General features: G+C 40.9%; 1 protein-coding gene across 1 annotated transcript in view; it reads left to right on the top strand.

Annotated features, from left to right (window-relative positions):
* Window positions 1-13,925, top strand: part of dscc1 (DNA replication and sister chromatid cohesion 1) — a 34,138-nt gene extending 20,213 nt beyond the window's left edge. Inside the window, exons 3-9 of the mRNA XM_060920526.1 lie at window positions 2,885-3,022; window positions 3,128-3,218; window positions 6,499-6,637; window positions 6,855-6,907; window positions 7,033-7,190; window positions 7,289-7,437; window positions 13,710-13,925. Of these exons, the coding sequence (XP_060776509.1) occupies window positions 2,885-3,022; window positions 3,128-3,218; window positions 6,499-6,637; window positions 6,855-6,907; window positions 7,033-7,190; window positions 7,289-7,437; window positions 13,710-13,821 (840 nt within the window). The 3' untranslated portion in view covers window positions 13,822-13,925. The remainder of the gene's footprint in view (window positions 1-2,884; window positions 3,023-3,127; window positions 3,219-6,498; window positions 6,638-6,854; window positions 6,908-7,032; window positions 7,191-7,288; window positions 7,438-13,709) is intronic.
* Window positions 13,926-14,886: the final 961 nt, after the last annotated feature.

Here is a 14,886-nt window from a genome sequence, read left to right as displayed (position 1 = left end):
GGAAGATGGATGGAGCTAAATACAGGGCAATCCTGGAAGAAAACCTGTTGGAGGCTGCAGAAGACTTGAGACTGGGAAGGAGATTCACCTTCCAGCAAGACAATGACCCTAAACATACAGCCAGAGCTACAATGGAATGGTTTAGATCAAAGAATATTCATGTGTTAGAATGGCCCAGTCAGAGTCCAGACCTAAATCCCATTGAGCATCTGTGGCAAGACTTGAAAATTGCTGTTCACAGACGCTCTCCATCCAATCTGGCTGAGCTTGAGCTATTTTGCAAAGAAGAATGGGCAAAAATTTCAGTGTCTAGATGTGCAAAGCTGGTAGAGACATACCACAAAAGACTTGCAGCTGTAATTGCAGCAAAAGGTGGCTCTACAAAGTACTGACGCAGGGGGGCTGAATACTAATACACATCACACTTTTCAGATTTTTATTTGTTTAAAATTTTGAAGACCATTTATCATGTTTGTTTCACTTCACAATTATGTGCTACTCTATGTTGGTCCATCACATAAAATCTCAATAAAAAAAACTTTAAGTTCGTGGTTGTAAGGTGGAAAAATGTGAAAAAGTTCAAGGGGTATGAATACTTTTGCAAGGCACTGTACCTGCAAGGAAGCAGTTTAATCTCTGTTATACTTCGTTAGTCTCTCAATGCACCAACCCCATTTCCAGAAAAGTTGGGATATTTTCCAAAGTGCAGTAAAAACAAAAATCTGTGATTTTGTTCATTGACTTGAACCTTTATTTAACTGAAAAAAGTACAAAGATTTTCAATAGTTTTACTGACCACCTTGATTGTATTTTGTAAATATAAAAGAAGTTAGAATTTGATACCTGCAACACACTCAAAAAAAAAAAAAAGTTAGGACAAAGGCAAAACCAGACTGAAAAGTTCATAGGATATTCAACTAACTCCATTTTGGAAGATTCCACAATAAGCAGTTTAATTAGTAACATGATTGGGTATAAAAGGAGCAGCACCAAAAGCTGAGTCTTTGCGAGCAAGGATGGATCATGGTTCACTCCTTTGTGCCAAAATTTATGAGAGAATTGTTAGTTAATTCTAAAAGAACATTTCTCAATGCAAGATTTTAGTTCTTTCAAAATCTACAGTACATAATATTGTGAAAAGATTCAGGGTTTTCGGAGATATCTCGGTGCATAAAAGGCAAGGTCAGAAACCGCTGTTGAATGTGTGTGACCTTCGAGCCCTCAGGCAGCACTGCCTGTGAAACCATCATGCTAATGTGATAAATATAGCCACATGGGCTTGGGAGTACTTCTGAAAACTGTTGTCACTTAACACAGTCCGCCGCTGCATCCAGAAATGCAACCTGAAACTGTATTACACAAGGAGGAAGCCATTCATCAACTATATGCAGAAATGCTCCCAATTTCTTTGGGCCTGAACTCATCTCAGATGGACCGAAAGACAGTGGAAACATGTGCTGTGGTCAGAGGAGTCCACATTTCAGCTTGTTTTTGGGAAAACTGGACGTTGAGTTCTCAGTGGTAAAGGTGAACACGACCATCCAGTTTGTTATCAGAGAAAGATGCAAAAGCCAGTATCTGTGATGGTATGGGGGCATCAGTGCCCATGACATGGGCGAAGTGTGTGTGTGTGTGTGTGTGTGTGTGTGTGAAGATGCAGAGGCATATATTGGGATTTTCGAGAGACATATTCATCAAGGCAAAGCCTCTTCCTGGGAAGTCCATGCTTATTTCCGCAGGACAATGCAGGCCTCATTCTGCACGGGCTACAACAGCGTGGGCTTTGCATACACAGAGTGCATGTGCTTGACTGGCCTGCTGCCAGTCCAGATCTGTTTCCTATTGAGAATGTATGTCGCATCATGAAGAGGAGAATCAGACAACGGTGACCACGGACTGTTGAGCAGCTGAAGTCTTGTGTCAAGCAAGAATGGACAAAAATTCCAATTGCAAAACTGCAACAATTAGTATCCTCAGATCCCATGCGATTAAAAAGTGTTATTAAAGGAAGGTGATGTAATACAATGGTAATAATGCCTCTGTCCCAACTTTTTTTTGAGCGTGTTGCAGACATCAAATTCTAACTTTGTTTTCATTTACAAAATACAATTAAGTTGTTCAGTAAAACTATTGAAAACAATTTTTCTTTGTCAGTTAAATAAAAGTTCACGTGAATTCATAAATCGCAGATTTTTTTTATTGCACTTTGGAAAATATCCCAACTTTTCTGGAAATGGGATTTGTAAAAACAAGCCCATGACATTGAAAGACATGCATCAAAACAAAAGGAAAAAATGATCGATGGAGCAAAACATCTCAAAATGTAAAGGGACTCAATTTGGACAAGTCAAGTTGTTGTGATCTTGTGTCTGTGAGCTCTATATTTGCATGGTCTTTTATTGTGGCACGCTGTAGAGGTGATCAAGTACTCTTAGGCTTGTGATTGTGTATTACTTGGCACTTTGAGTCATATGACATTCACTGTTGGCTTCTTTAGCAGTTTGGATTGTATTCATTCATTCATTTGTAAACACTTTATCCTGGTCACGGTCGTGGTGGATTCGAAAACCTATCCCAGGGACACTGGGCGTGAGGTGGGAATAAACCTTGAATGCACACACATGTTGTTAATCTTTCATGCCTAGAGGCAATTTAGTGTAGCCAGTATAGACCTGCTGGTAAATAGGAAGAACTACATGGGGAGAACATGCACGTCTCCACACCAACAGTAACCTCATGATAGAACCTGGAATCATGGAGCTGTGAGGTGGCACAGTGACCCAGCAGGTAGCGGGTTGTCTTCTGCCTTTTGAAAGTTTCTTTGATTAAAAGTGTCTGAGAAATGAGTAAATATGCAAAATGTAATACTATTCTTTGATGTCAGATCTGGGGTTACGCTAATAGTTACTGGGAGCTGAGACGCCAACGACCGAAGTTAAAGAAACTTAAGAAGCTGCTTATGGAGAACCCATATGATGGCCCACCGCTCGGTGCACAGGAAGAGTCTCCAGAGCTCATCAAGGTACAGTGCTTTACTGCTTCACACACGGATCTGAATGTATTAAATGTGTCCATTTAGATGGCGTGAAGTGGACACTGGTTTGAATGGTTTGTTTACTTTCCTCAGTATACTATGAAGGACCTTCTAGAGAGAATCCAAGGAAGCCAAGAGGAGATTGAGGCTTACCTTCAAGGAATCCATGCATGTGAAATTAATGGTAAGTATTGCTGTATCAGTCTTGGTAAGGATGCTGAAGATTCCTTAAACGAGATACGCAGAACCATGGCCTCATTTTCATTTATAAATGCCTTGAGACCTCAAGAATGGCACAGGAATAGTTTTAAGTGCGAACAATAAATCTAATATAGTAATTTTTACGAATAAAGTGATTTTATACAAGTAGCGGTCTGAGTGAATGACCTTGACGTCTGTAACGTCACAACAGGAAGTCTATCAGTCTCATCACCACTTCTGCTATACTAAAACACAGAGCTGATTACAACTCCGATCCTCCATTGTGAGCTAATTTATCGCCATGCCACGTAGAGGTGTTGCTGGTGGGTACAGCAACACGACAGAAGGTGGATTTACGTTGCATTCATGGCCCAAGAATGTTCAAACTGCAAAGATTTGGACGCGTTTTGTGAGAAGTTGACAGGCACATTGGGCGGCTACGAAGTGGTCTCTCCTCTGCTCTGCACATTTTACTGAAGACTCATACGAGACCTCTGATCTGTTGAGGAGCGTTGGCTATAAGCCTGTATTGAAAGAGGGTGCAGTATCAACAATTAAAGGAAAAGAAAACTACAAGAAAGAGTTTTTTTTTTTTTTTTTTTTAAAGGAAAGTAAGTTCAGTTGCACCAGTTCTCCCAGAGTGTGAGCCGAGGGTTGTTGGTAAAACCAGGACGGAACGGGACGTGACGTATCGCTTGGGCAGTGACTTCCCCGCAGTTGTTGCTAAAACCGGTGACGTCCCATCCCGGGTTTTAGTAATTGCCTGAGCCGAGCAGTAATGGCGGAGTACTCGGTATGGAGAAAATGGAGAATGAGTGAACCAGCTGTTTGATTTCTCCGCTGGATATGCTTGCCTCAGCAGCAATATCTCGCCCTTACGTGGAAGAAGCGAATGAACAGAGAACTGAACGAACAACTGGAAAGTCAGATTATTTCAAAACAATCAGCCACAAGGTCGGCCTTCAAGAAGCGAGAACGCAGACGGGTAAGCGCCGACTCTCATTTGGATTAAAAAAAAAAACAACAAAAACATGTTGTTTACCTTCATTTAGATTAATACATGTAACTTGTATTGTGTGTTTAAGTTACCGGTATAAGATTTATTTAATTTGCTTCAGAATGTGATTGTCTCAGTTCATCTGATTATTTAATTAGGGGCCGTTCACAATTATCAACATTTTCATGAGCGTACAAAACGTACGCTGGGGGGGAGGGGGTTAATCAGCTGTGTACGCTTTTAAAATAGTTATAAAAATGTCGATCCCTCTTTGTATCAATGGCTATACCTCCTTGTATTGACGGCTCTAGATCCGTGGCTATCTCAAGAGAAGATCGTCAATACAGCCCTATCTCACTCCAATGGCTCTAATTGCCGTGTTTGTACACAGCATGAATGCACAATACAGACGTTCCCTGGGCGTCCGACGGTGGCGCTGGCTGATACACACGTTCTGACGTTGCAGAACAATGGCGTCCCAGTGTGAGTGGTTCAATGAGCTGGAGATTTATGTGAAAAATAGGCCAGACACAATACATCGGTCCCCGAACAGTGAATACTGCCACTTCATCAATGTGTTCCATTTCGTCAACCACAATTTAAAACGGTCTGAGGCAGTCAGCGCTGGACAAAACCTTTGGAAAAGGTTGAAAACTGATGGTCTGAATGCCAGCCGATGTGCACTGTATCAACAAGGTCGTGAAAGGATGGAAAAACTCAAAGTGCGGCCAAAGAAAACTATTGTGGACCTATTTCAAAAGGTTAGTTTGACTTTTCTTTGCTTCTGAGGGTAATTTTGGAAGGCTGGCCACGTCAGTGTGGAAAGCTACTGCGTGTAGCTAGGCTGTAGCTAGTAGAGATGCGCGGATGGCGGTTCCAGCCGCGGAGTCCGCAGATAATCCGCGGATCGGGCGGGTGAACTATCGAAAAATAAAAATTTAATTAAATTCGGGCGGGTGGTGGTTGAAGCACTGAAATAAATAACAAATATTGAATTTATGGATGAAGTAGGGGAGTATTCCTCCACAGAGAGTTCGCCTTTGAGAAATGATGCATTGTCTGACGAGTAGAGCACAAAGTATAGTACTCCTTGCATGAAGCTGCAATAGAAGCAAGTGCTGTCATGAACTCAGGATGAGATACAATGTCAGCAGTAAGCAGCTCCTTCAAATCTATGCCAAGTTTTTGACAAAGAAATGCTGTAATCCTGATCTTCCACATTTCAATGGATGATCAACATTTTATTTTGTACAAATTGGGGAGGGGGGTGGTTAAAAAGTGTACGTTTTGTACACTCATGAAAATGTTGACAATTGTGAACGGCCCCTTAGCCTTTTACGTTTTATCAGTGAAAATGCATGCATGTACATGTATGTTGCATAAGTTATAACACCTATCCTGTTTTAATGAGAGTCAACCCACAATCAGTGAAGTCAAATCAGTCTTAGTAGAGCAAGTCGGTAACGGGATTTCTTACTTTCACCATAAATTTTTATTGATATGACTTTGGTCTATAGCTGTCAAAGGCCTCGGCCTTAAAACCGGTTACCACAGTGACATCACGCGCTCAGGGCTGGCTGGCTCAGCGGGGCAGCTTGAATGCCAACTTTGTGGTCGATTTTAACTCTCAAAAATATATATGTTTTTATTCCCATTTATGCAGCATACAAGAGTCAAGGATGGAGATACTATCCACTCAGAAATGTATTTAAAAATAAAGGTTCTGCGTATCTCCTTTAAAGCCATGAAAAGTTTTGTTTTTTTTTGTGGGGGGGGGGAGTGAGTACACTAAGCCAGGCTGGGTGCTGTGATATAATGTTATCGTGATAACACGATACAACACAGATTTTGTATGATTTGGAATGATGATGTTTTTATCATTTTTAAATTACGAACCAAGTGGAACTGAAAGGAAGCATCTGATTTGATTTTTTTTTTTTAATACCTAATCTTAAAAGTTGGAAGATTGTAAGAGTTTCCATCATTTTCAGTGTTACTTTTTGCAATCAAGTGAAATTATCATCAATCTCAGTTCAACAGTCCTTAATTTTACAGTTTTAATGCAGCACTTGTTTTGCCAATTGTTTGTCGGATATATTAGATATCAGAAAACATGTTTTTTGTACTGTACAATTGTTTTCAATATTGTGATATGATACATTTTGGTCATATCGACCAGCCCTAAGGCTAAGCAATATAGAAATTTCACTCTGAAAGAGTTGCACTTGGAATCCAGTGTGTTCACGGCTGCTTACCTGTTCTCCAGGATACTGGCGGATTTTGGATTTTGATTACGAGCTGAAGCTCCTGGGTCATGTGACTCAGCTGGTGGATTCAGAGTCATGGTCTTTCAGTAAAGTGCCTCTCAGTGTGTGTCTGGAGGAGCTGGCACCTTTAGAGCCTAAGTGAGTGCTCCTGTGGTCCACAGGGTGTAACGTTTAATCATATGGGTGTACAAATGACTCATTAATGCTCATCTGGTAATTTTCCATGGGTCATTTGAAATTTATGTTGCATGGTTCTATTTGAAATATGTTAAAAGGTAATTTAAAATTAATAACAGTTGCGTAATTTGTTAGTAGTTTAAGGTTGTGTACGCTGACCCTACTGCACCGTTTTCAGAGCAATGATAGAGCACTGTCTCAACTGTTATGGAAGACGATACAACACTGAAGGTCAGTAAATTTAGTCTATGGCTCAGCATATGACTTTCTATTGTATTCAGTTTAAGTGTAAAAGTGATGATCCTGCGAACATTCCTGTCTGTCCTTCCTGATCACTGGCTCTGTTCTTTGCTCAGATGGAGAAGTGATGTATGCGCTGGATGAGGATAAAGTGTGCAGGGCCATGGCTCAAATGTTGCTGCAGAACGCTGTTAAGTTCAACCTGTCCGAGTTTCAGGAAGTGTGGCAGCAGAGTGTTCCTGAGGGCATGAGCACAAGACTGGACCAGCTCAGTGTAAGAGGATGTACATGCACATACTGTATGGCAGTGATTTGTGTAACAGCCACGGTAAGAGGTCTCATTATAATGTGGTATGTGTCTGTGTTGCTCAGGGCTTAGCTCTGGTGGACTGCAGCTCGAGGCCAGAGACTATCTCACTGTTGCGAGTAGAGGACCTGCCTGAGGACACACTGGAGCGCTTTAATGCTCTGTTTGCGATGAGAGACAAGTGGACACAGCAGGACATAGAGCCCTACATAAGGTGAATAGCATCCTGTTTACACATCTGATCGCCATAAATCTGATTTATTTATTAAAATCGGGCATGTAATTACGGTACAGTGGTGCTTGAAAGTTTGTGAACCCTTTAGAATTTTCTACATTTCTGCATAAATATGACCTAAAACATCATCAGATTTTCACACAAGTCCTAAAAGTAGAAAAAGAGAACTCAGTTAAACAAATGAGACAAAAATATTATACTTGGCCATTTATTTATTGAGGAAAACGGTCCAATATTACATATGTGAGTGGCAAAAGTATATGAACCTTTGATTTCAGTATCTGCTGTGACCCCCTTGTGCAGCAATAACTGCAACTAAACGTTTCCGGTAACTGTTGATCAGTCCTGCACACCAGCTTGGAGGAATTTTAGTCCATTCCTCCGTACAGAACAGCTTCAACTCTGGGATGTTGGTGGGTTTCCTCACATGAACTGCTCGCTTCAGGTCCTTCCACAACATTTTGATTGGATTAAGGTCAGGACTTTGACTTGGCCATTCCAAAACATTAACTTTATTCTTCTTTAACCATTCTTTGGTAGAACGACTTGTGTGCTTAGGGTCGTTGTCTTGCTGCATGACCCACCTTCTCTTGAGATTCAGTTCATGGACAGATGTCCTGATGTTTTCCTTTAGAATTCGCTGGTATAATTCAGAATTCATTGTTCCATCAATGATGGCAAGCCGTCCTGGCCCAGATGCAGCAAAACAGGCCCAAACCATGATACTACCACCACCATGTTTCACAGATGGGATAAGGTTCTTATGCTGGAATGCAGTGTTTTCCTTTCTCCAAACATAATGCTTCTCATTTAAACCAAAAAGTTCTATTTTGGTCTCATCCATCCACAAAACATTTTTCCAATAGCCTTCTGGCTTGTCCATGTGATCTTTAGCAAACTGCAGATGAGCAGCAATGTTCTTTTTGGAGAGCAGTGGCTTTCTCCTTGCAACGCTGCCATGCACACCATTTGTTGTTCAGTGTTCTCCTGATGGTGGACTCATGAACATTAAAGGCCCGGTCACACAGCGCTTTACGGCTTTATCACGGCCAAAACCCGTCAAAAAGTGCTCTCCCGTGAAGCAGACGATGTTGTTCGTGTTGATGTCGAAGTTAAGACGTGTTACAGTCGATATACAGACGTGACAGGACGCAGGGGAAAATCGGAACGGCGTCGGACGCGGTAAAAAGTTTTGGACTGCTCAAAACTTTAGACCGCGGACAACCACGGCCGGCACACGTGGTAAAGACGTGCAACACACGTGAAAAACACGTGATAATCAGTGTCCCGGCCGTTATTAAAACTTGGGGAGACGTGGTAAGACGCGAAAGTTTGGCGGTCTATCACAGGCAGAGCACGGTCATCGGACGGGTGTTACGCGTTGGTATCACGGGATATAGCGTGTGTTTAGCGGCTTATCACTGAGAAATGGATTTTTCCGCGTACATAGCACTGTCTAAGCCCGTTAAACGACGTCTCAAACAAGTTCTAAATTCGATTGATCACTGTCTAATCACTTCTGCATCACTTCTGATTTGCGGCATGTATAAATACCGTAATTTTCTGAGACCTCGGCACTTGCAGTCTAGATGTCAAGGGGTGAACATGAACCCTCAACGCTGTGATGTCCTCATCTTAATGCTCCAGCACCAACAGAACCAACTGATACAGGCTCAACATATCCTTGCTGAGAGAAGAAGAAGAAGGAGGAGGAGGAGGGTGGTACGGAACATCTGGGTGCGTGGCTGGACTTGGTTAGCTGTGCTTAGGCAGTGCTGCAGCAGTGAAACAGCCGCCGACGGCCATACCCCGTACAAAGCACGGCAAAGCCAAAATTGACCAAAAATTAGCACTTACGACCACGTCCACCAGATTTTTGTATCTTTTTGTATGTGATATAGACGCGGAGTGCTGTGTGACCGCCCCTTAACATTAGCCAATGTGAGAGAGGCCTTCAGTTGCTTAGAAGTTACCCTGAGGTTCTTTGTGACCTTGCTGACTACTACACACCTTGCTCTTGGGAGTAATCTTTGTTGGTCGACCACTCCTGGGGAGGGTAACAATGGTCTTGAATTTCCTCCATTTGTACACAATCTGTCTGACTGTGGATTGGTGGAGTCCAAACTCTTTAGAGATGGTTTTGTAACCTTTTCCAGCCTGATGGGCATCAACAACACTTTTTCTGAGGTCCTCAGAAATCTCCTTTGTTTGTGCCATGATACACTTCCATAAACATGTGTTGTGAAGATCAGACTTTGATAGATCCCTGTTCTTTAAATAAAACCGGGTGCCCACTCACACCTGATTGTCATCCCATTGATTGGAAACACCTGACTCTAATTTCACCTTCAAATGAACTGCTAATCCTAGAGGTTCACATACTTTTGCCACTCACAGATATGTAATATTGGATCATTTTCCTCAATAAATAAATGACCAAGTATAATATTTTTGTCTCATTTGTTTAACTGGGCTCTCTTTATCTACTTTTAGGACTTGTGTGAAAATCTGACAATGTTTTATGTCATTTATGCAGAAATATAGAAAATTCTAAAGGGTTCACAAACTTTCAAGCACCACTGTATAGCTGTATTACATTTTTAAAATGTAGATTTTTTTTTAAATGAATATTCAAAGAAGCAATTCAAGTGGGAAGTGTATGACACTGTGGGTAACACTGTGCACGTACATAAAGAGTAAATAAGAATAATTAATAGTGAGGGTTTGTTTGTTTTAAATTTGCAAAAATTTTAGGCACATGCAAAGAAATGCTGTAAAGCAAATTTGACCTAAAATAATTAGACATGTTTCTTTATGGAAAAAAAAAAAAGTATAAGAAGCAATAGACAGGAATAAGCTAATTAAAGCCAATATTTACTCTGACAGCCCATTACTTTTTAAAAATGCATCAGTAGTATTGGGTACATTTCGTGCCGTTTTATAAGGAACTTAAGTTTTTCTAAACATCTTGAAGAATCTGCAACAGGTCTTCCAAAGACTCTGACTTTCACATTTATTTCTATTTTTGCTGGTAAATCTCGAGAATTATATGTCCTTTTATGTGTTACTTTATTTACTACGGAGCCCCTAAAGGGACGTGTTTTTAAAAACAAAAATTTGAAAGGTTCTCATGTGCACAGGAGTATCTGCTGCGCACGTCTGTTAGTACGTCTTTATTGCCTGTCGAGTGACCAGTCTTTTGATGTGCACACCAAGGTATTAGAAGCTGGTCACTTTTTTTCAAATAAGTCCCGTTCATGATGAGTGGGGTCTAGTTTCCAGTTTGCTGCTTTCTGAAATCCATCACCATCTTCTTGGTCTTACTAGTGTGGAAGTTAAGAACCCATTTGCAGATAGCATTGTTTAGCCCAAGGGATATCATTTTCCTGGTAATGAAAGCCAAACTCTAGTCGATGAGCAGTAACCCTTGTTAAGGTGAGATAGTGGAATGCAGCAGGTGGGAGATGCCGACATCTATTTCATGTGTTGGGCTTGTAAGCAAACTGGAAAGGGTTAAATGAGCTGGGAAGGGAGCAGCAGATGTAGTTCTTTACCAGCCTTTCAAAGCACTTCCATCGCCACAGACATCGGTGCTACTGGACATCTTCCATAGTGAAAATTTCTAATGATCACAGCACAGATCTAATTTTAAGAAGAATGTAGTTACTGTATGTATTATCATACAAGTTTATTCAAGCCAAAAGGTTTTTATTCCTCACCTTTCCAAATGTTGATGAGTTGAAATGTTCTCATTTCACCACTGCTGTTATAGTAACAGATCATTTCAAGTGTCCAGTCAATTATGCTTAAGCTGTTATAACTAAATATCCATTGATACTAGCTCATAGTGAATATTGTTACAGCTGTGATTTGGCCATAGCTAATCATAATCATGCCAATATTCAATACAGCTGCACTGTTGTAAGTCAGATGCAATACAGTTTTACTAGTGCGTCTCAAAAAATTAGAATATTGTGAAAAAGTTCAATATTTTCCATCAGTTATTTAAGAAAAGTGATAATGTATTCTAGACTCATTAAATGTGTCAAGCATTTTTCTATTTTAATTTTGATAATTATGGCCTACAGCACAAAAAAAAAAAAATTCTAAATATGAGTAGTTCATTTTGAGTTTGAGCAAAACAGTATAAATACCATGTAGCTCTCGGTCTAGTTCAGTACATGCAGCCACGATCATGGGGAAGACTGCTGACTTGACCGTTGTCCAGAAGGCAATCACTGACGCTCTCCATAAGGAGGGTAACAGGAGGTCATTGCTGAAAAGGCTGGCTGGAAAAGGTGCACAAGCAACAGTGATGACCACAACCCTGATTGTCAAGAAAAGTTGATTCAAGAACTTGGGAGAGCTTCACAAGGAGTGGACTGAGGCTGGTGTCCGTGCATCAAGAGCCACCACACACAGACGTCTCCAGAAAAGGGGCTACTACTGTCACATTCCTAATATCAAGCCACTCGTGAACCAGAGACAACGTCCGAAGCATCTTACCTGGGCTAAGGAGAGAAAGAACTAGACTGTTGCTCAGTGGTCCAAAGTCCTCTTTTCAGATGAAAGTAAATTTTGCATTTCATTTGGAAATCAAGGTCCTGGAGTCCGGAGGAAGAGTGGAGAGGCACAGAATCCAAGGTGTTTGAAGTCCAGTGTGAAGTTTCCGTAGTCTGTGATGATTTGGGATGCCATGTCATCTGCTGGTGTTGGTCCACTGTGTTTTATCAAATCCAAAGTCAACGCAGCCATCTACCAGGAGATTTTAGAGCACTTCATGCATCCATCTGCTGACAAGCTTTATGGAGATGCTGATTTCCTTTTCCAGCAGGAATTAGCACCTACCCACAGTGCCAAAACCAAACCAAATGGTTTGCTGACCATGATATTACTATACTTGATTGATCAGCCAACTCACCTGACCTGAACCCCAGAGAGAATCTATGGAGTATTGTCAGGAGGAAGATGAGAAACACCCGACCCAAAAATACAGGCGAGCTGAAGGCCGCTATCAAAGCAACCTGGGCTTCAATAACCTCTCGGTGCCACAGGCTGATCACCTCCATGCCACACTGCACTGATGCAGGAATTTGTGGTAAAGGAGCCTGAACCAAGTACTGAGTGTATAAATTAACATATTTTTCAGACGTTGGACATTTCTCTATTGTAAATCCTTTTTTTGATTGATCTTAGGAAATATTCTAATAATCTGAGATACTGGATTTCTGATTTTCATGAGCTACAAGCTATAATCATGAAAATTAGAACAAAAATGAGGCTTGAAATAGCCCACTTTACATGTAACGAATATGAAATATATGAACATTTTACCTTTTTGAATTTATGACAAAAATAACCTTTTTCATGACATTCTAATTGTTTGAGATGCACTAGTATAAATGAGAAAGTAACATCAACCAACTGACATTTCGGACACAATATGGGCAAGCAATTTGTTTATTTTTGCTCCACAAATGGAAAGAGATCCCGAAGCGGCAAAACTCACTGATGGTCTGTCAGCTAGCTGGCTAGCTAGCTAGCTCACAGTTACTTGTTAAAGTCCTATTAAAGGTGCTTATTATAGCTTCCCTTCTTCCTTTTCATCTGATGAGCTTTCATGTTTTAAGTCAGAAGTAATAATGAAAGATGTATCATTTGCCATGTCAACTGATGTCACTAACTCCTACTGTAGTAACTTCTTCAGTGGGGCTGTGGCCAAAATTGGAGTTTTACATGGAGGACACAGACAAATGGAGTGACACAAACGGTGTAACCTCCCAGTGTGATTATGCTAAATATAATAATTCTTGGAATGTTGCTCTTCCAGTTGAATTATTGAATTAACTGTTGTGTAATAAAATCTTATATCCTTAGATATACTGTACATCAGACTCCTGAGGGTCCAGGGACACCATTTTCAAAACCATGGCTTTCCCAGAGTATCAGATACCAGTAATATCAAATGATGGGACGGTTATATGAAGAATATGAGCTTTAAAATATATGCTTTTTTATGGCACATATCACTGTATATTCAGCATTTCTAATACTATCTATGTGTTGTTTAACAAATAACCCATAAGAGAAATTTGCATAATGTAGCTTCAGCATGATGTGTTTGTAGTTTAAACATCTTTATGATGATATTTTTTATGATTGTGTAATATACAGTAATTTCCATTAAAGGTCAGTTCAGTTCCTTGAAAAAAAATTGCCCTTGTTGAATTCTTGACTGTTTCTTCAAACAGGGATCTGTGTGGAGAGAAGCAAACAACTGGAGCTCTGCTGACTAAACACGCCCGCTCCTCCATGCAGAATGGGATAAAGGTCTACAACTCAAGACGACCAATTGCAACATGACCTGTAATTTCATTTCTCTTGTGTAAGATGTTTGTTCCCCCTGTGTTTGTGCTTTTACATGTAATGTGTTGCCAACATTGTTAATAAAATATATTATAAGAGTATTACAGTGTTTTTGTAGTATATTGTTTAGGCTTATTTGCTCACACAAGTCTCATCTCATTATCTCTAGCTGCTTTATCCTGTTCTACAGGGTCGCAGGCAAGCTGGAGTCTATCCCAGCTGACTATGGGCGAAAGGCGGGGTACACCCTGGACAAGTCGTCAGGTCATCACAGGGCTGACGCAGACAACCATTCACACTCACATTCACACCTACGGTCAATTTAGAGTCACCAGTTAACCTAACCTGCATGTCTTTGGACTGTGGGGGAAACCGGAACACCCGGAGGAAACCCACGCAGACACGAGGAGAACATGCAAACTCCACACAGAAAGGCCACGGGGCTCGAACCCGGACCTTCTTGCTGTGAGGCGACAGCGCTAACCACTACACCACTGTGCCACCCCTGCTCACACAAGTATTAAATAAAAAAATACTGATATAAAATAAACACAAGTTCCTATGATACTAATTTGGCAGTAATTTTCACATCAAGCATACATGCTGTAGCTAAGTATGTGTACAGTGGTGCTTGAAAGTTTGTGAACCCTTTAGAGTTTTCTATATTTCTGCATAAATATGACCTAAAACAACATTGTCGGTAAACCTTCTGGAAACGAGCAAACTACAAACATGGACAGCTCAGACTACAACTCCCAGCATGCACAGCGCCCTCTATCTCCCACCTTCTGATTCACAGCTGACTCACATTTCCACGATCACCTGTCTTCCTATACAAACCCCAGTCACACTGTCTCACCCATTGCAAAGTATCGTCCTGATTTACCAGTTCATACCAAGCCTTGTTTCTTTGACTGCCTTTCTACCTTTTTTACCCTTGCCAGTACTTCCTCGTTTTCTCACTCTGTCTTGCCCTCGGAACTCTGCCAATCGCTTGATTCTCGCTAGCTTCTGACTATGTTTCCTGTCTCTCGATTTGGCTTGGTTTGCTATTTTAAAGCT

The sequence above is a fragment of the Neoarius graeffei genome, chromosome 5 (assembly GCF_027579695.1).
Source record: "Neoarius graeffei isolate fNeoGra1 chromosome 5, fNeoGra1.pri, whole genome shotgun sequence".
Taxonomy (NCBI): Eukaryota; Metazoa; Chordata; class Actinopteri; order Siluriformes; family Ariidae; genus Neoarius; species Neoarius graeffei.
This window is presented reverse-complemented; position numbering and strand designations above follow the sequence as displayed.